The sequence below is a fragment of the Puntigrus tetrazona genome, chromosome 15 (assembly GCF_018831695.1).
Source record: "Puntigrus tetrazona isolate hp1 chromosome 15, ASM1883169v1, whole genome shotgun sequence".
NCBI classification, from domain to species: Eukaryota; Metazoa; Chordata; class Actinopteri; order Cypriniformes; family Cyprinidae; genus Puntigrus; species Puntigrus tetrazona.
In genome coordinates, this window is record NC_056713.1 from 6,975,592 (window position 1) to 6,996,826 (window position 21,235).

Consider the following 21,235-nt stretch of genomic DNA (forward strand, 5'->3'; position numbering starts at 1 on the left):
AGCTACTTTGAACTCAAATGGGTTATCTGAATAATTTTCAATTCGGTTTCAGACTGCACTACAGCACAGACAGCGCTAGTTAAGATAATAAATGATATTCGCTCTAAACTCTGATTCTGGTAAAATATCAGCAAGCAGTACTTACTAGATCTTAGTGCTGGCGCTTGACACTGCCCATCATAACATTCTTCTAGACAGACTGGGAAACTGGGTCGGGGCTTTCTGGAATGGCTCTAAACTGGTCTAGGTCATATTTAGAGGAAGAGGGTTATTATGTGAGTGAGAGTACAAGCCCAAGTGGACTTCCATGATACGCGGAGTCCTGACAAGGCTCAATTCTTGCGTCGCCTTGTTTGTTCTCCATATGCTCCTACCAAGTCAAATAATGAGAAAGAATCAAATTGCCTATCATAGCTATGCGATTTAAGGACGCAGATTTACTCTAGCTTTATCACCAAATGACTACAGTCCCATTGACTCACTCTGCCAATGCATTGATGAAATCAACAGTTGGATGTGCCAAAATTTTTCCAGTTAAACAAGGAGAAAACTGAGGTCATTGCATTTGGAAATAAAGATGAAGTTCACAAGGTGAATGCATACTGACTAAGGGTCAAATAAAACTAAAAAGGCAAGTCAAGGAATCTTGGTGTGACTTAGAGACTGACCTTATTTCCCGGGCTGTCAGTACAAAGCAGCGACTAAATCAGCGCATTTACCACCTAAAAAAATATTGCAAAGAATCAGATGCTTTGTGCTCCAGGCAAGACCTGGAGAAACTAGTCCATGCCTCTCATCACCAGCAGGGTGGGACTCATTGTAATGGTCTCACTGGCCTTCCCAAAAGACTATCAGACAGCTGCAGCTCATCCAGAACGCTGCTGCCAGGATCCTGACTCCTGAACTAGAATATCAGAGCACACTCAAGCACCAGTCCTCAGGTCCTTGGCACTGGCTTCCAGTGACATTTGAATTGATTTAAAGCACTTTTTACCTCGCGAGGAATCACTCAATGGACTAGACCTAAATACACTGCAGATATGATCACTATTTATACACTTAACAGACCACCCGCAAATCACTAGGACTGCCGTCAGTTAGAAATACTCAAAGGTCTGGCACTCAAACAAGGAGAATCTGCTTTAGCTATGCTGCTCGTGACTCTGGAATCAGTCTCTGAAGAGATCAGATGTGCTGGAACATTAGTCACTTTGTGAACTAGACTAAACTCATCTGTTTAGTTGTGCTTACAGAATGAGCACCAGCTGTCTCAACTGTGCTACTTTATTTCTTTTATTTTAAAACTGTTTTAAATCAATCTTTGCTTTAAATTCAATTTATCTTAAATCAGTGTTTTTATTTTATTTTAATTTTTATTGTTATTTAAATCTTGTAATTATTTTATTTCCTCTTTAAAGCACTTTGAATTACCATTGTGTATGAAATGTGCTATATAAATAAACTTGCCTTGCCTTGCCTTGCCTTGCCTTGGGTCTCCACTAGGGACATGTGTCTCCGACTGCCCTGTAAGAAGCTGAGTCCCCGGTATATCGGTCCATTCACAGTCAATCACCAGATCAATGAAGTCACCTACCGACTCAACCTACCAAATCACTATCGTATTTCTCCTTCTTTTCATGTATCAGACCTGACATTATTACAGCATTCACTTCACGTACAATAGCTGTTTAATTTTCTTATGGCCCCTGAGCATTATAAAGTTATGAAACTAACCATATTTAAATACTTGTGTTCTGTTAGTAAAAAAATAATGCACTTTAAATATATAACACAATTACTATTAGACTCACTTATAAAAAAAAATTACCATTGCAACATTCAAGCTGTCCAAAAGCCATTACGCAATTTAAGGTATTTAATATACATGCAACAAAGTTTGGTGGGTATTCCTTGAAGTTTGAATCAAATTAAATAAAGACAAGATGCTGAATTCAAATCATTTTGAAAATGACACACTTCCTGCTTCCAGTTGGTGCCGCTTTAACTTTGACTCCTAATAGTCACATCTATGCGATTGGCATCATACAGCAAACAAACCCATAAAGTTTTAGAAAAATCTGATGTATGAATGTTATTAGACACTTCCTGTTTCTCATTTTTTCACGATAATTTCATTGCACCACCACGGGCAAACCGTTCAAGATATCAAAAATCCCTTTGCAATTTAGCATCCCCATTGTCTTGAGAGCAAGTTCACAGAGTTTGGTGTCAAATTTCAAGTTTGCATGCGTTTTTTTAACCCTGAATGGCAGACTTCCTGTTTGGTGTTCATCCCCTGAGCCACGCCCGGGTCCCAACCTCGGGGACCGCAGATTTCAATGTTTGTGTCCAATTTTAAGGCCCCCAACAGCCCCAAAAGTCTTACAAGAAAAACAATGTACTGATGCTGTGGTGGATAAGTCTCAAATCTCAAAACGTAGGATGGGCTATTTCTTGGAAGATGATATACCCATGTGTTGGGTTGGAGGCTACAGATTACTGATGATGATTATTACATGGTCTGTCAGATTGTTTTGCCGCCTTGTTACCATGCCCAGGTTGTAAAATTGGCTCATGAGCATGTATGTTCTGGTCATCTTGCTCCTGTCTGCTGAGAGGTTTGTGTGTTTTGTAGCTCTATGTAGCTTCGCTCTTCCATTTATCACCCACCCTACATACTAATTATACTATCTATCAAACTAATCTAACAAATTCGACTGTTGTTCGTTTGCTTGCTTTTAGTCTAAAATTGCACAGTGCATTAGCTGATCAGCTTATTACTTTCGTTCCCACCTGTGTTTACGCGCCTATTATTGTTTTCTTTTCCACTCCACTTTTTCTCCCTTGCGCTCATTCGCTCCATTTTTACAAGAGTGGTAAGTAAATCTTCCATCATTCAGGGTGAGTAAATGGCTTCTCCTTGCACTGTCACTTGCACCACTTGCCACATGTATAGTTTATCTCTCTGTCAGTGATCAGGGATTCACATGTAATAAATGCAGGGAAATAGCTAGGCTGACAGAGAAGATTTACAGTGGTTTTTGGCATTCCAGTGGGCAGTTCATCACACACACCATGCACCACAAGTGATGGTGAAAAAATGGTGAAATGTAAGTTTACTTCTGTCACTTAAAGGCTTTTTGAACAAGATTAAAATTAATTTCAAATTAAAATTTTATTTGTCACATACACATACATACATGATACGACATGCAGTGAAATGTTTTTTACAACTGTCCAGTGTCGGAAAGAAAACAAAATATCTATCTATCTATATATATATATAAAATATAAAAATATATATACAAAGAAGTGTACAAAGTATAAAAGGTAAAAAAATAAAATAAAGTATAAAATATAAAATATAAAGTGGCTGTGTGAATGTCCAATGTAAAGTGACTAGTGCAATTTTGTCCAATGTAATTGTCCAATTGTAAGTGAGTATCTTGGGAAGAGGGTGAACATGGGAATCCCGGTAATTAGGTGCTGGGTGTTCTCTGGTTCAGACTCCGAATGGCCTGCGGGAAGAAGCTCCTCCTCATTCTATCTGTGTTTGCCTTCAGGGAACGAAAGCGCTTTCCTGAACGCAGCAGAGAAAATAGTCCATTGTTGGGATGGCTGAGGTCTTCCACGATCTTCCTGGCCCTGGTACAGCACCGCTTGTTGTAGATGTGCTGCAGCACAGGGAGCTCAGTGCGGATGATGTGCTCAGCTGACCGCACCACCCTCTGAAGGGCTCACCTATCCTGCATGGTGCTGTTCCCGAACCAGGAGGTGATGTTTCCCGTCAGGACACTCTCGATGGTGCAGGTGTAAAAGTTCCTGAGCACCTGAGTTGGGAGTCTGAAGTCCCTTAAGCGCCTCAGATGGTATAGACGTTGCCTTCTTCACCAGGGTGTTGATGTGACAGGACCAAGACAGGTCCTGCGTGATGTGAACACCCAGGTACCGAAACTGTCCACTCTCTCCACTGGGGTCCCGTTGATCATGATGGGATGGTAAGAGCTGAGAAGCTGGGAACTTCGTGCTGAAGTCCACTATGAACTCCTTTGTTTTGCTGACATTCAGGAGCAGATTGTTCTCCTGACACCATCTCTCCAGGTTGTTGATCTCCTGAAGGTAGGCCATCTCATCGTTGTTGGAGATCAGGCCCACCACGACAGTGTCGTCAGCAAATTTAATGATGGTGGTGGAGTTTGTAGTGGCCACACAGTCATGTGTGTACAGCGAGTACAGGGGCTCAGAACATAACCCTGAGGGGCTCCAGTGCTGAGAGTGAGGGAGGATGAGGTGTGTTTTCCCATCCGTGGGCTTGTGGTCTGTCGGGTCAGAAAGTTGGTGATCCAGTGACGCAGGGATGGGCTGAGTCCCAGGACCTCCAACTTCGAGGTGAGTGTGGAGGGAACTATGGTGTTGAACGCTGAACTATAGTCCCTTTTCTAAAATCCAGGTGGCTTGTGGTTGTGTGGAGGAGGTGTGTGATGGCATCCTCCGTAGACCGGTTCTGGCGGTAGGCGAATTGTAGTGAGTCGAGTGTGTCCGTAGCGATGAGGTGATGAAGTCTCTGACGAGTCTCTCAAGCACTTCATCACTACAGACGTTAGAGCTACAGGGCGGTATAATCATTCAGGCAACATGGTTGAGGTTTCTTCGGCACAGGAACAATGATGGACTGTTTGAAACACGAGGGGACTGTAGACTGTTTCAGGGAGAGATTAAATATCTCAGTGAACACCGGTGCTAGCTGGTCAGCACAGGCTCTCAGCACAGACTCTCAAACCTAATTTTTTTATGTAGGCTTATTTTATTTAACTGCATATGATGTATATGCTACTATGATCTTAGACTGACATGTTACTCTTTTCATGTATTATTTTCTTTGATAATATTGAGAATTGTGGTTGGGTTGTGTGTTCTTATAGATACTGATGGACGGATTGTATTATTGGACTCTGCAGAAAGAACACAGTCTGTCACAGTTGTAAGTGATTTGTTGTGAGGTACCTTTAGTTGCTTTTAGGTTTTTGGTTTTTTGCCAGATAATGTATACTTGAATATTTCTCCTGTAGGACGAAGATGATGAAGATGACGATGAAGAGACCACATCTGCTGTGACAGAAGTGGACAATGCTGGTAGATCCACTGAGGTATGATGCATACCATTATAATGTATTGCCCCTTTTGCATTAGAGTAACAAACTGTCATTTTCCTTTCACAGTACATACCTAAGGATTTGCCCACAGATGAGGGTCCTTCAACCTCAGCACACAGTCTAAGCAGGGTAACTATTTGTGTCCAGGTGTCCATATTTTAATTATATTGTCTGAGCAAACAATCTCATTTATTATGAGCAATATATATGTATAAAATAGAATTTTACTTTTATTGTTTTTCAGGAAATAAAGAAATAAACTGCCTGGCAGACCAGTGCAAAAAAACGAATAAAAGTAATTTTGACAGATCCTGTCTCTCAAAAGTCCTCCGTCTCTGCTGGCCTGTAAAATCTTTAGGTGTTCCTCTGGGCCATCTTCCTCAATACAAGGAGGGTGGCTCTCTCCTCTTATAGTGGCAATATTGTGAAGCACAACACAAGCCACTATAATGTCGCATACCCTCTCTGGACTAACCCCAGAGCCCACGCAGACACTGAAACCGAGATTTGAGGATCCCTATAGTCATCTCCACCTTGGCCCGTGATCGGCTTTGAGCCAGGTTAAAGCGTGTCTGTGGTCCAGGCTCAGGTTCAGGGTAGGGTTTCATTAAATAGGGCAGACAAGAGTATCCTCTGTCCCCCAGCAAGTAACCATTGTACTGTCCTGTAATGATTGAAGTGTACAACACAAATATAGTAAAAAGGGAAAAAAAATTGTATAAAGTAAAACATACCCTGCTGAAATGCCTGGCATAATGACTCATGAAAATTCTGGCATCATGCACAGATCCTGGCCATTTGCCTCGACATTGGTAATGATTTGGGTTGCCTCACATATTACCTAGTTAGTGGAAAAAGTAATGACTTTAATGATTTTAAGAAGGGAAAAAAAGTTGTTACCTGCACATTGATACTATGAATAGATTTCCTATTAACATAGTCTCCCTCATTTATTGATAGAGCTTTAATAGGAATGTGAGTGCCATCAATGCACCCAATTACATTTGGAAACCCTGAAACAGAAAGTTATGGAAGTATGAAGTGTGTGTGCTCATAATGAATACATGTATAGATATAAATAATATGACTGAATATTAAATATGCGTCATAGATTTTACTACAAAGGACAAACCTGCCACTCTGTGGAATCCGTCAAGCAGAGGTTTATGGCCAGGGAACTGTACAAATGTGGGTAAGAACTGTTTAAGACATACAGACATACTGTACGAACGGCTCGACGCACATGCTCTGAATCACCCACACTGTACAAAAAAATGGCTATGCACAAAATGTGCTATGCACAAAATGTTTTCTGTGCTAAGTGCAGAACTGTGGTTTGTCACATTTGCTATATACGTGTTAAATAAACCCTAACCTAACCCTTACCCTAACCCTAACCCTAACCCTAACCCTAACTAAGGAATCTTTTAAAAAACGATAACGCTCTTTCAAATATTCATTGGGGTATGCAAACATATCAATACGTGGTCTTATAACCCTCTCCTGATGAAAAAAAACTCATATAATTTGTGCTTCTACGTCCACAGGATCCTCATCAAAAGAGGTCCTCATCAAATTTCCTTTATCTCATATAAGTACATATGTTTTGTCATGGATACAACATATGTCATCTTTTGTCTCATTGGCTAGAGAGGTAAAACCCCCCTCTGAAAACGCCTATATTAATCATTGTATTCTGGAATAAACTTTGGAGAAAGGAAATATACGTCTCTGTGTGTCTTCTTGCTCCCCGGCTGTTACACCCTATGAGATCGAGAATTCGTCTAGAGGTATTCTACGAGAACAGTGGAAACTTAAACTTTGTTCATTATTTAACAGCATACTATTTAAAAGATGTATTTAGTTAACCCTTGAGTGTACTTGTCACGTCTTTGGACTCTTTTGTTGCTGTTCTTGTCTTGTACCATGTGCTCTGTGTGCCCTACCTTCCGTTCCTGTTAATTGTGTCATTGTCTTCAGCTGTTTCTTGTTAATTTAGTCAGTTCCTTTGTGTATTTAAGTCCTGTGTGTTTGTATTCAGTTTGTCCGATCGTTGAGGTTACATACTTGTGGTTTTTGTTCTGTCTGCCTGCATATTATTGTTTTGTCAGTTTGAAGAGATTAAAACTGTTTAAGTTTATTTACTTTGGTCGAGTGCTCCTTCACACTAAACCACAACGTGACGGTACTATTGTATGAAAGATGGTTTCAAGTGTGCTACAAGTGGTAACTAAATACTCTTTCAAAGACAAAAGTAGTACATTAAAAGTGAATTTTAGATCATATTCATGGTGTCTCAAAATAGCACAGTTAAGTACACTTAGATGATCTTACGTTTATCTTAATTTTTTAGTATATTAAGTACAAATTATGGAAGTGTGCTTGTTTTTTACCTGGGTAAGAAACGTTTGTTAACTCTTCTCCAGAATTATAATCATTAAACAACAACAAAATTACAGAACAGAAGCGCCTTTATAAACTCTCTTTGTAAACATTCCTGCATGCATTTTAAGAATAAACTTCTTTCATGACATATATCATTCTTTCATGACGGCTCAATACCTCGTGCAGGTTCACCCAGCGTGACCAATCGGCCGCAAACCACAGATACAGACAATTTTATCCATTCCCAACATAAATGCATTCAATAAACACATGAAATTTCACAGCAGCGTGACTTCTTCATATACATCGTCCCCTGGCATCACCCACCAGTGTTTACAGACTCAAGTGATGATATAATAGGCATCATTACACAGAATGAACAAATAGTAAAGCTGCAGTCTGTATATTTTGCCTCTTTGTCACCATCTTTGAAAACCTGACATCGCAGTTCCTGGCAGAATTACATTTCTTGCGTGGGTTGTGTGTTTTTTTTTTTGAGGAAAACATTTCAGGATTTCTCTCCATGTAATATATTTCTACAGAGCATACAAACAGAGCATCACATGTTTCTAAAGCAGAGGTTCAAGATCCTGTTACTGTCCTGGAAAATTCAGCTCCAACTCTAATCAAACACACCTGCTTTTAGTTTTCAAGCGATCCAGGACAGTTGATCTCCAGGAGCAGGACAACCTTTTCCCACCTGATCAGAAATAAGAATTCTATCTAGAGAAAGTTAGGGTATGTCTAAAATCTCATTTTCTCCTTCAACTTCAATATTGTTCAGTGTCACTGCAGAGGTACTGACTCATGGTTTACATCCAAAGTTGAAGATCCAGAGAAGATCAAATGCCTTGAACAATGTAGGACTGTTCTGGAGTTGGAAGAGATAATGAGATTTTTTAGACATGTTTATGGCCATGCTGTGTTCTCAGCTCTTATTTATCACAATGTTTTTTCCTTTGTTCTCAGAGATATACTTGTTGTGTTTCCTGGAGTTTTGATGTGTTTTGTCATACCACTTACCTTGTTGTGTAATTTATGACACATCCGTGTATTAAATATTTGATTATATTATAACACTGCCTGTATTAAGAAGAATGTCACACTGGTTGTGTTAAAATGTAATAAACACAATACGTTTTAAGAGTGTGCAAGAACTGAGTAGACTATTATTATGCATCTCTATATTTATTAAGTTTTCACAACAAACCATTACACACATAAATAGAAATGTTAACATTCTCAAATATAGTGAACTATACAGAAGTACTTGGGAGGAATTGTTTTTTTTAAATACAATACGTTTTAATTCCACATTTTATTTGTTCAAAGACATTGTCAAACAGTAAACTTTAAAATATTAAATAAAATAGTAAAATAGTAAATAATGTAAAAATGTAAAAAAATATATGTTTTGCTTTTGTATTTATTTTTACCAAATAAACAATAAAATAATACTATTTTAAAACAACAGATTTATACCTAAATATATTTTATAAATGTATTTTTGTGAGCAAACCTGAAGTTTTAGCGTTCAGTGTCACACGATCTATCAGGTAAAAATTATAATATGTTGAATATTATGATATTTCTGAAACCTTACTTTTTATTATCACTGAGAAAAACAGTTGTGCTGCTTCATATTTCTGTGAAATTTATACTTTTTGGATTCTTTTGTTTGTTAATAGGATTCAATATTTATTTGAAATATTACAAATGACCCTTATGATCAAAATAATGCTTCCATGTTTAACAAAAGTATTATTTTCCCTCAAAATAATAATAATAAATATATACATTTTAAAAACTTTCTGTACAAAACAGTTTTTTTATTAAATAGAATTTAATATTTTTGTAATCTATTGCTTTACTAAAATATATATATATATATATATATATATATATATATATATATATATATATAATTTTTATTTTTATTTCTTGATAAATATTTTTAGAATTTAAAAGACAGCATATACAAAGAGCTAAAGTTTTCTATACAATAAAAATGAAATAAAATGTAAAAATACTTTTCTACATATACATTTACAGCTAACTTTAACTTTACCAGACCTGGTTTTCACAATATAAAAGTTCCTTAATATTTCAGGGTTTTCACTAATCATCATTCCCAAATCATATTTCTTTCTTTCTTATTTTCTTCTTTTTTTCCTCCAACAATGAAAGATAAGCATGCAAACTTTTTGACTCACACGAGGGTTTGAATCTCTAATATTAAGTTCTGATAAATCTACTGACATCAGGTGCTCAATAAAGGTTATTACACAGCATTGAAGATCCTGGTCAGCTCTTCTCAACAGAAATCAGTATCCCGGGATTCTTGTCATTTCTATTTAACCTGAGCATACGTCACATCATTTGATCCAGCACCTGAAAATATACAGATGAGTTCAAAATACACCTTTTGATTTTTAGTTTGATTTTATTCTTTTATAGATGCAGTTTGTAGAATTGTATTTTAGTTTGACTTACCTTGATCTGTTTTCAGTTTGAGTTTAGAGTAAAAACATTCAGAACTCTCCGCTTTTTTATTCTCTAAAAGATGACATCAGTATATTATCAGTGCCTACTCTATGTCCAAAAGTTATATGAAATAGCAATATTTTTATAAAAGCTCTATAGCTAAGATTTGTTATTGTTATGCATACTACCATACCTTAATTGTTACTTAAATTGTAGTGATTTTAGCTACTGTTATGATCATAAGAGCATAGTTTTTGTTCACCTTTATTTTCTTTCTTTTTCTTCTGCTTTGTTTTAGATTTCAGTTCAATCTCAGCATATGTGAGTTCAGCAGGTGCACTAACACGGTCTACAATAAGAAAAATAAAACTTGATTTGCTTTGCATATATCACAGTGATAGAAAAAAGATGATTTCCATAAAAACTACACTGTTCTTACCATTATTAACAAGAACATCAACAGAGTCATACACATGAGCAGTTCCTGTATTACACAAATGAAATGTTTTTATGAATATTTTTGTTCATTAAAATGTCTTCAGTCTCAGTTTGTAAAGATCTATTGATGGTTAATGGGTGAAGACTGACCAGTCAGCAGTGTATTGTGTCCGGCGTCACTCTGGTTCTGGTCTGATGTTGGATTCACATTAGAAGGAGATTTAACACCTGTTCAAATAAAACTTCTTTATTGGCATCAATGGACCCGGGATTAAATGTCAATGGAAAATTTTCAATTAACAAAAAGCTCTTTATAGCAGACCTTCTGGATCCTTTATTTTGAAGAATGCAGTTGAAAACTGCCTAGAAACCTTCTAAACTCAGTCTAAAAAACATCTTTACCAGGTTTGGGAGACCAGTTAAGAGCAGAAAACCATCTCAACCAGCTGATTAGGAACAGAGTCAGCGTCTGTAAAATGTATGATGTAAAATTAAAAAGACCTTTGTTGTTTCTGTAGCACCAGAGCAGAACCAAGAAGACAACAATGAAGACTGCAGTCAGTCCTGCTGTTACTCCAATTATCATGGGTTTGAGATCCTCAGATACTGAGCCTGTAGAAGCTGAGATATAGTTTAACATTTAGATTAGTGCTGTAAAGTGTCCAGAAATATTTCAATAGTTTATATTTCTTATATCTCACGTCTGACTGAGATCCAGCTCTTGGGTGACTCTCCTCTCTCTGGGTGTTTGCAGGAGTAGAAACCCTCGTGTGACTTTGAGACAGGAGAGATGATCATCTCTGTATTTTGATTCTGGATGAGTGATCCATCTTTATAGAAATCAGCTCTGAGGTTTGATGGAGTTGTGTATTGATATAAACAGCGTAGAGTCAGACTATCTCCTTCAGTCACAGGATGAACAGGACTCTCCAGAATCACTTCAGCTACAGAAACACAGCAGACATACACTGACTGTATAACTGTTATTTATTTATTTATTGTTTTGTTTTTGTCCACTGATGATTAATGCACTTGTCTAATCATCCTGCTTCATGCAATAATTGTAAACACACCAGTGAAATGAATAAAACAGAAACCCAGACTCACAGTGTACAGTGATATTAACAGGATGATGTTTCTCTCCAGATTCAGACTCACACCAGTACACTCCAGTGAGTGATGTATAGACGTAACTGATTGTACATGTAGATCCTGTGTGTGATCCTCGAGGTATTGATGAACAATCTTCCAGATCACTGTCTGTGTATCTTTTCACTCTCCATACAGTAGAGTTACTCTGGTCTTCACAGCTCAGAGAGAGAGAGTCAGATGTGAAGTGTTGAGTTCTGCTGGGACTGACCCTCAGAGAGACTGGAGCAGAAACACCTGAGAACACAGTTACAGCTTTATACAAACTCTCTTTATTCAGTATGAAGCAGTAGTTTAAGTTGTGTTTGACCTCACCGGTGACCCACAGCAGCTGTTTGTTGCTGTACTGTGTTTTATAAGATGATTTCTCTCTCTCTGCTCTGCACACATAAACTCCTGTGTGATCTAGCAGCAGAACTGATCCTGTATCTTCCTCCTGCTCCTCTGCTGCTGTCTGAGAGCAGATGATAACCACCTGTAAAACCAGACAATATATTAAATGATATTCTGGACTGAATCTCTAATTCAGATGTTTCCACATGAAGCACATCATAACTTACCTGGTGATTCAGTTAAAGTGAACCAGCTGAACGTCCAGCCTGTAGAGAAGTTGTGAACCTCACAGATCAGAGTCACTGGATCTCCTTCAGTCAACCACTTCTGTGGAGAAACACTTAAAACTGATTTGGGATCTGAAATAGAGAAATCTCTCATTAATAACATGTTAGACATGTGTTTGTGTGTTTATGAAGAGATGAATCTCACCTGATACTTTCAGAGTAACTTTATCACTCGTGTGTGACCGGCGTGATCCTCTGATCTCTGATCCTTCACAGGAGTATTCACCTGAGTCAGACTCAGTAACAGAACTGAATGTGTGTTCCTGTTTATCACTGAAAACTCTTCTTGAATTATCTTTATACCAGCTGTATCTCCAGCTAGTGGCTCCTTCATCATATATGTCACATCTGAGAGTGACTGTTTCTCCTCTGAACACATGTTGATCAGGTTTAATGTTCACTCTGGGTTTTGGTCTTTCTGTAAAAGGACAACAAATTAATTTTTTAACACTTTTGTTTTAAGAGTGTATAGCTATTGTTGCACTTGGTGAGTGTCTCATTAAATGATATGTTCATTATGTAAAAATACTTGCCGTATACTGTTACTGTTACAGGTTTACTGTAAACTGTGTAATATCTTCCTCCTCTTCTTCGTGCTCTGCAGCTGTACTTTCCTCCATCAGAGACTTTCTCAGGTTTGATTGTTTTAGTTTGATCTTCAGTAGATTCAGGGTTTGAGTCTTTTCTCCAGAGAAACTCCCATCCATTCTGTGACTGAATCCCCTCACATCTCAGAGTAACTGAGTCTCCGGTGAACACTGGACTCTGAGGATCAGCTGTCAGAGTCAGTTTAGGAAGATCTGTCAATATAAAGTTAGTGGGATTATGAGTTATTAAAGTTTTCCAGCAGAAGATCTTAGTGAAGTATCTGTAAGGTTATGTATGTCACATCTGAGAGTGACTGTTTCTCCTCTGAATGCCGATAAGCAAAATAAATGTATTAATTGTTGTAAATGTATTAAATGTGTTCATGTATTAATTTGTTCATTTACACATTTATGAATTTATTTACATTATTTCTTTATGACTTTATATATTTCCACATTTAATTGTCTTTACATTTATTTCTTTGTACATTTCTTTGTCCAGAGTAATGAAGAGTGTATTTTGTGTCAGGAAAAGCAGTCCGACCAGAGTAGTCCAGGGGGAAGTTTTAAGGTCCCTGTTGATGTGTGATTTGGCCAAAATCTTAGCTCACAGATATTATTGTAGTTTTACTCTGTGGGTTGTTTCAGCTGAGAAGCTTGTAATCTGTGATCTCATACATTTGCTGAAATTTACAAAAACATGCAGCCACTATTATGTGCACTGTTTCTACAGGTTTCACTTTAGTCTCATATGCTTCCAAGATTCAAAAAGGAAAAAAGTATTAGTTAAAGTAGAAGACTTGTCATCTAGCAGCACTTAAGCACACTTATGTACGACCCAGATGAGTATCATATGCTCATCCAAACAGGGCCTGTCATGTGTCCTCAGCTTTTTGAGATAACTACATTTTAAATCCAACCAAAAACAATGGCAGGGTCAGAAACAAACTCCTAAACTGATGTCCAAAAGCTTTGAAAATAAAATCGTTTTCTTATGCATCATGAATATTGAATGCTAGAGCAGTGGATGAAGTCCCTGTCACCAGACTCACTCGACCCCAGAGAACCTAACTATCATTTATCCAGACCTCTTCCAGAGACCTTGTCACTGTTGTGTATCAGTATATGATTTTCTCATTTACATTAGATATTATTAAGATGATAGCAGTTTGTTGGATGCATACAAGCTTCTTTACCTCATTTCTTTCAGAATATAACTCTAAAATAGCAGCATCCAACATAATCACTTATGCTCTTTATTCCTATTAATAGATGTATTCATTTAGTAGTTGCTGATAATGTTTGTCAGTCTTTTGTTAATAAAATGTATTTTTATTACACTTGTGTTTTCCTTGTGTTGAAGATACAGAAAAAGGTTCTAGAAGTTATCAATCTTTCTAATGTGATGCACTCATAACCTCACCTTAAGTGACACGAGCTCCCATCATTATCATATTTAGCTCCTTAGGTTGACGAAAGCCAAGTTCATTACATTAGCAACTTTAATATTCAGAAAAGTATTTTACGAATATTTTAATGTTTTGAATTTACTAAAGCACAGATTTAAGAAAAGATGATATTAACCCACATGTACATTGATATGCTGCACATATATACAGTCCACAGACAACATTTAGGAACATTGTTAAACTCAGTACAATTAAAATGCTCTGAAAACTTTAGGATAATGATTTGCATCTATATTTTATAACTTATAACATCTTAACATTCAATTTTTTAATCCTTTCAATTCATTCAATTAAAATAATAGTTTAATGGTTCACATGTATATTTTATAACTAGGTAACTAAGGTCAGAACTCTGTTGTTATCAAAGGAGTTTAACAGAACTTGTGGCCATAGTTGACTGATGATGGTTTTAGGAAATGAACTCAAGTTTGATTTTCATACAGAAGTTCTTCTTGAGAAAGATCTCGGTCTTGGACTGTTTAGTGTTGTTTTGTTTTTCCTCTTTTAGCTGCAATTCTGTTTTTTAAAAACACTTTGTAACGACAAAGAAAACTAGTAGAAGACATGATAAGATGATGTAGATAAAATTGTGAAATCATCAACATAATTTTGTTGCAATGCATTCTGGGAGCATTCTTTTCCTTTTTGTCACCGTCATTGAGATTCAGAAGCTGGTTCTTGATAGAAGTGTGTGTTTTAAGAGAACAGATATTAAAAGGGCATGAAACAATACACAAATCAATTTTTACTCACATATTAACTTTTATTCACTCGTTAATTTTTAGTGGTTTGACACCATAAAAAAAAACTTAACTTTAAAACATTTTCTTTTTTTATTAAAGCATAAGCATTTATACTGATCTTTCAAAGAAAAAGTCCCACTAAAGTAAACTCTGATCACAATAATGACGGTTTGTTAAAATTCAACATTTTTCTATTTTAGTGAATAATGCTTTACATGCTTTACTTTTTAGTTTCTAGGTTCTGGTGGTGAAATTATAAACTACAAGCACTGGCTCATTGCCCCACTCACCCCGACCTTTAGAGAAGATACAGTGTCAACTTACTAAAGCTTGCTGTAAAATAACATTGTAAACGCTTAAAAGCATATTCTTTTAAATTGGTAAAATGGCCAAGAGCCCAACTAAAGCAAACCCAGTCCTCCATGATGGTGACATCATCATTTGAACCAATAAAACATCAATATCTGATCCTCTGTAAGTCTCAGTAACAGCAGGTGTTCATCACTGATTCACAATCATCATTTAATTAGTCACTTAATTATCTCATTAGGTCTTTAACTCTTTATAAGTCCTTAGCAAAGTGTTCAGAAGCTGTACTCAGACACAACACTGATCTCATCTACGACACATTTTATGATTTATGACACATTAGTGTGTTATATTTTAACAGACTGCTTGTATTAAGAAAATCATTTTAAAATTAAATTAATACAAAGTGTTGTCCTTAACTAAACACACTGGCGGGTTAAGTTTTAACACAAGTTGTGTTGTTTTTAACGCATCTGTTTTTTTAAGGCACTAATGTGTCATAAATAACAGTTTGTGTCAGAGATGTGTTATTCTTAAATATTCACTATTTAAACATTTGAAGAATATCAACCTGAGTTAAGAAGAAGAACTGGTCGTGTTCAGATGAACTAAATGTGTTGTTCTTAACCTGACACACACGTGTGTTAAAATACAGCACGGTTTAACCCCCAAAAAACAGCAATGCACCGAATCAGTGAGGGGACTATTTTGTCACTTTTGATTTGTTCTCACTACAGCCGCTTCAGACCCACAGCCTTTAGTTTAACAGAGTCTGAACTACTGAGACTCATCAGTGACCAAAGTTCTGATCAGATACAGCAGTTTACAAAACATTTCAGAACGACAGAGTGATCAATGATGATAAAATTAGTCTTTCTTCTGACCAGTATGTGGAGCTCTTACCAAACACAAAACCATTCCTACAAAGCTTTTTTAAACAGGGAAGTGTTGAAGAGGCTCATCATTTGAAGAACTAGTTTAGGGTGTCACCAAAAAAAAAACTCTTGACAATCATACAGTATGTGTCAATTAAAATAATATTATAAAAATATTATATTTTACAATGTCTGATTATTATTATTATTATCACTTATTAATAACATATGAAATGTGTGTTTGTGTGTATGAACAGATGATCAGACTCACCTGATACTGTCAGAGTAACTACATCACTGCGGGGAGACCGATACGATCCTTTATCTCTATCACAGGAGTATTCACCTGAGACAGACTCAGAAACAGAACTGAATGTGTGTTCCTGTCCATACTTGAAAACTCTGTTTAAGCCTTTTTTATACCAGATGTATCTCCAGCCAGTGACTCCTTCATCATATATGTCACATCTGAGAGTGACTGTTTCTCCTCTGAACACATGTTGATCAGGTTTAATGTTCACTCTGGGTTTCAGTCTTTCTGTACAACGAGAATTAAAAAAATACTATAAATAATAAATCTACAAATGTGCTGTTTTTACTGTATAAACAGTTTACTTTAAAGTACATGCTATATCAGATTAAACTGAAGTGTTGTTCTCTATAGCTGTTATAGTCACTAGTGTCTTATTAAAAAGAAGTTCATTATGTGAGGAAACATATTTTTATTGTCACTGCCATTGGTTCAATGAAATTTCAAAACAAAGTTATTCTAAACACAGAATAATTTAACGAGGTGTATTTATAATAATTTAAAATGATAAAAGCTGGTTTGTAAAAGTATAAAATATGTGAATAAATTCATTTACCTTGAGTTTGTCCAGAGTAGATATTTGAAATCAGCACTAAAACACAAAGAGAATGTCAGCATTGAGCTCATACTGTGTACATTACATTAGACATATGAAATATATATGATATATTTTTCTTCCTTTGTGTGTAAAACATAACTATACTCTTAAAGATTTCCAAGCTTCACAACATATGTAATTAAGTAATTTTGGTAACACGTTTTGTTGGTATTAATAAATTTATCTTGACCTCTTCATCTAACTAGTCTACATTTTCAAGGGTCTGAAAACTGTGACAGTAATAAAGATGAACTCTGTGATGAAATCGAGCCCACCAGCTCGGGGAGGGACGCAAATTCGTAAAAGGATGTAAAATGATGGCTCACTCGCAACAGCACTTCAGTTTTATTTACAGCGCAGAAGTATTGTCCACAGTGAAGGGTATATACAGGTGAACACAAAAACCAACGACGAACCAACCCAAAGTACCAAAGAAAATAAAAGGGAAAAGTAAACCAGAAAACACTACAAGTATCAAACAGGTATCCACAATATACATCAGGGTTTTAAATTGCTTGAAGCACCGCAGTAGCACTCTAAACATCGACTTGGTGAACAAGTATCGTCCTGTAGTTCGGCCTCAGCTTAAATAGGCCAAACTCCGCCCCTTTTTGGGTAGTACCATTTGGGGACACAAATACCACCTCTATTTGGCACTTACTATTTATCATTATATGTATGACCAACTTTACATACAATCAACATGCAATCCTTTAACACTTATAACACTTTAACACAATACATTTATTACATTATTGCCACAGGTAAATACACACATAAACACCTAATCATACATTGACAATGGTTTCGCCAGCTTCTGGTTGCGCGGCACAGCGCGGAGAGTCCAGAAGACTGACTACGCCCACTCAGACAGACATCACAGAGACAAAACAGGACAAAAGCTATGTAAAATGTGTGTAATGGTGAATATAAATAACGGAGAAGAGCTGAAATGGTGAATGTCTGTGCGCTATCATTATCGCGTGTGCACCTTCTACACTGATAGCGGCAACAGAGGAGAGGATGCAATGCGTGGATGAGGTAAACCGGAGTGTGTGCGGGTGTGTATGTGCAGCTAATGTGACTTTATCACAAACTCATACTAAGATTTTGTATGGAGGACTGCATATATGTGTGCAGAGGAACACTGAGACACCAGTTTAATATTTGACAGTTTTCATCTCCATACATAGCAGAGAATCAAGAGTCTGATCACAAGCAGAGGAATAAAGAAACACCAGCAGAACTGATTCAACAAACATTATTATAAAGCATGAAAAACTGATTGAACAAAACACAAGTTTTGTAAATTACAGCTGGATTTGAAAATTTGAGAGCAGCAACTAAAGAAAAAAAACTAAATCACTTGAAAATATATCATAAAAAATGTATTAAAATCCGCTGAAATACTTTCAGAGAAAGCAATACTCACAGAACACAAGAGGAAGTTGACTGAGCTCCATACTGACTGAATGATGACAGACGGTTAAACACAGACTGTGTTAAAGTCTCAAGACTTCCTGAAACATACAGTCAGATCCAACACGACACATTACAGACATACAAATACCTCATGTGTGAGAAAATGTCATCATAAGTTTTCAGAAAATGTAAAAAAAAAATTTGGACAGAAATGTTGTCATGATTCAGAGTCAAGGTACGATCAGCACAAGGACATGAAGATTGGAGAATTCAAATGCAGTTTTTTAGGGTAATCCAAAACCAGAATCCATACAGGTTTAACCCTCTGGGGTCCGAGGTGATTTTGGGGCCCTTGAGATGTTTTGAGACGCCCTGACATCTGTGCTTTTTTCTGCTTCTTTTAACACACTATTGGTAATTATTTTGTATTCAGCACAAACTGTGCTACAATAATGTGTGAAAAAGAGGGATGTACATGTCTGCATTTCAGTGATGATGATGTTCACCTGATACAGAGTACGTCAAGTACTTCCAGACAGAGCTCTGAATCAAGACTTGAATCATTTCAGTCAAATTATACACTATATCTTCAACCATCAGATCAAAACTCATCTCTTTCAACGATACTTGACTCAAAGCAAAAAAGAAACTTTTTTTGTAGTACCTTTTCTAGTATGTTTGACAGAAAAGGGAGATTAGAGATTGGTCTGTAATTTACTAAGTCTTTGGGGTGAAGATGTGGTTTCTTAATAAGAGGCTTAACTACAGCCAGTTTGAAGGTTTTGGGAACATATCCTAATGACAATGATGAATTAATAATGGTCAAAATATAGAACCATATAGAAAATATAGAATATAGAAAAAGATAGAACCTATTCCAACATACATGTTGCTGGTTTAGATGATTTCACAATTCTTCCTCTCCTATAATAGAGAACGAGTGGAATCTATAGCTCACTAACTGATGTGAAACTGTAACTGATGGCTGCTTAGTTACAATTTTATCTCTGATAGTATCAATCTTGGAAGTAAAGTAGTTCATGAAGTCATTACTGCTGTACTCTTGAGGAATGTTAGCACCTGTTGATGCTTTACTTTTCTTTAATTTAATCACTGTATTGAATAAATACCTGGGGTTGTGTTCGTTTTCTTCTAAAAGAGACTATAATCAGATCTAGCAGTTTTTAATGCTTTTCTGTACGATAGGGTACTTTCCCACCAGGATATACGAAATACCTCTAGATTTGTTTTCCGGGCTATTCTCTTTAGGGTGCGAGTGTTCTCATTATACCACAGAGTCAGATTGTTTTCTTTCATCTTTCTTAAGCATAAAGGAGCAACTGTATCTAAAGTGCTAGAAAAAAGAAAGTGCATAGTTTCTGTCACATCATCAAGGTTTTGTGTTGTATTGGATGTACAAAGGAATTGAGATAAGTCAGGGAGGTTATTTATTGTCACGTCATCACTTCCACCTTCCACCGAACTCACCACATGGACACAATCCCAATCACCCGAGTACTGATCAGCAACACCTGCAACCACTCAACAACCACCCTTCATAAACCACACTCACCACTTCCACAATGGCGATCCTTGAGGTTACAAACACGGAACTCCGGCCGCCTTCCCGTCAGCTCGTCTGCTCGTCTCGTTGGAATTCCCCAGGAGAGTAATATCCAGAGAAAGCGACTCTGTTTACTTCCTTGACCGGAGCGTGACAGAAGGATCGCCCCTAGAGAAAGAGGAGAAGGGAAGAGGAGATGGAAGCCCCGGAGGTCTCCCCTCTGGAATCCCTTCACGCCATCATTCAGGCGCTGCATGATTCCATCGCCGCGTCAACTCGACCGACTAGCCCGATAGCACGCCCAGCCACATTCACCGGGGAATCCGCTTCATGCGCGGGCTTCTTGTTACAATGTTCCTTATACCTGGAGATGCACCCGCACCTCTTCGCCACGGAAAAAGGCAAAGTCGCCTTTATCATCTCCCTCCTGACTGGTCGAGCATTGCAATGGGCGGAGGCTCTTTGGACGGCGAACAGTCCCCGAGTGAGCTCCCTCGAAAACTTCGTTGGACACTTCCGAGAGTGAATGTGAATGTCCTGGTGGATTCGGGAGCTGCTGGAAATTTCATCTCTTCCCACAGTCTGGCCAGTCTCCACATCCCTCGTCTTCGTAACCAGACTGCGTATAAGATCACTACCATACAGGGGAAACCACTCACCAACGGTATGGTGCGCCACAAAACTCCACTACTAACCCTCCAGATTGGCAGCCTCCACTCGGAACCCATCACGCTTCTGGTCTTGGAGGAGGCAACGGTCGATGTGGTCCTGGGACGACCCTGGCTCGAACTTCATCAGCCTATCATCCGCTGGCGGACAGGCGAAGTCGTTCAATGGAGCCCAAGATGTCACCGAGCATGCCTAGCCTCCGTCATCAAGGCCCCATCTCGACCCTTGCCGTGCCAGTCCACCACCATCGAAAGCCCGAACCGTCAACCCGTCACTCCTATCCCAGCCGAATATCACCCTTATGCTGATGTGTTCAGCAAAACCGCCGCCACTCATCTTCCTCCTCACCGCCCATGGGATTGTGCCATCGACCTGCTACCTGGAGCCCAACTGCCCAAGGGCAGAGTCTATCCCCTCTCGGTCCCAGAGAGGGAGGCCATGGAGGAGTACATTAAGGAGG

General features: G+C 37.7%; 2 protein-coding genes across 2 annotated transcripts in view; both read right to left on the reverse strand.

The window, feature by feature from the left end:
• Positions 1-21,235, reverse strand: part of LOC122358733 (claudin-3-like) — a 224,089-nt gene that overhangs the window by 176,216 nt on the left and 26,638 nt on the right. The window lies entirely within an intron of this gene.
• On the reverse strand, positions 9,739-18,593 carry LOC122358727 (leukocyte immunoglobulin-like receptor subfamily B member 2). The gene is given in 16 exon segments (XM_043258563.1): positions 9,739-9,929; positions 10,032-10,094; positions 10,285-10,371; positions 10,462-10,506; positions 10,611-10,688; positions 10,962-11,081; positions 11,162-11,404; positions 11,568-11,846; positions 11,925-12,019; positions 12,021-12,084; positions 12,170-12,301; positions 12,375-12,647; positions 12,763-13,029; positions 16,484-16,750; positions 17,079-17,114; positions 18,553-18,593. Coding segments are annotated over 16 exon segments (2,121 nt in total). The 5' UTR covers positions 18,584-18,593; the 3' UTR covers positions 9,739-9,888.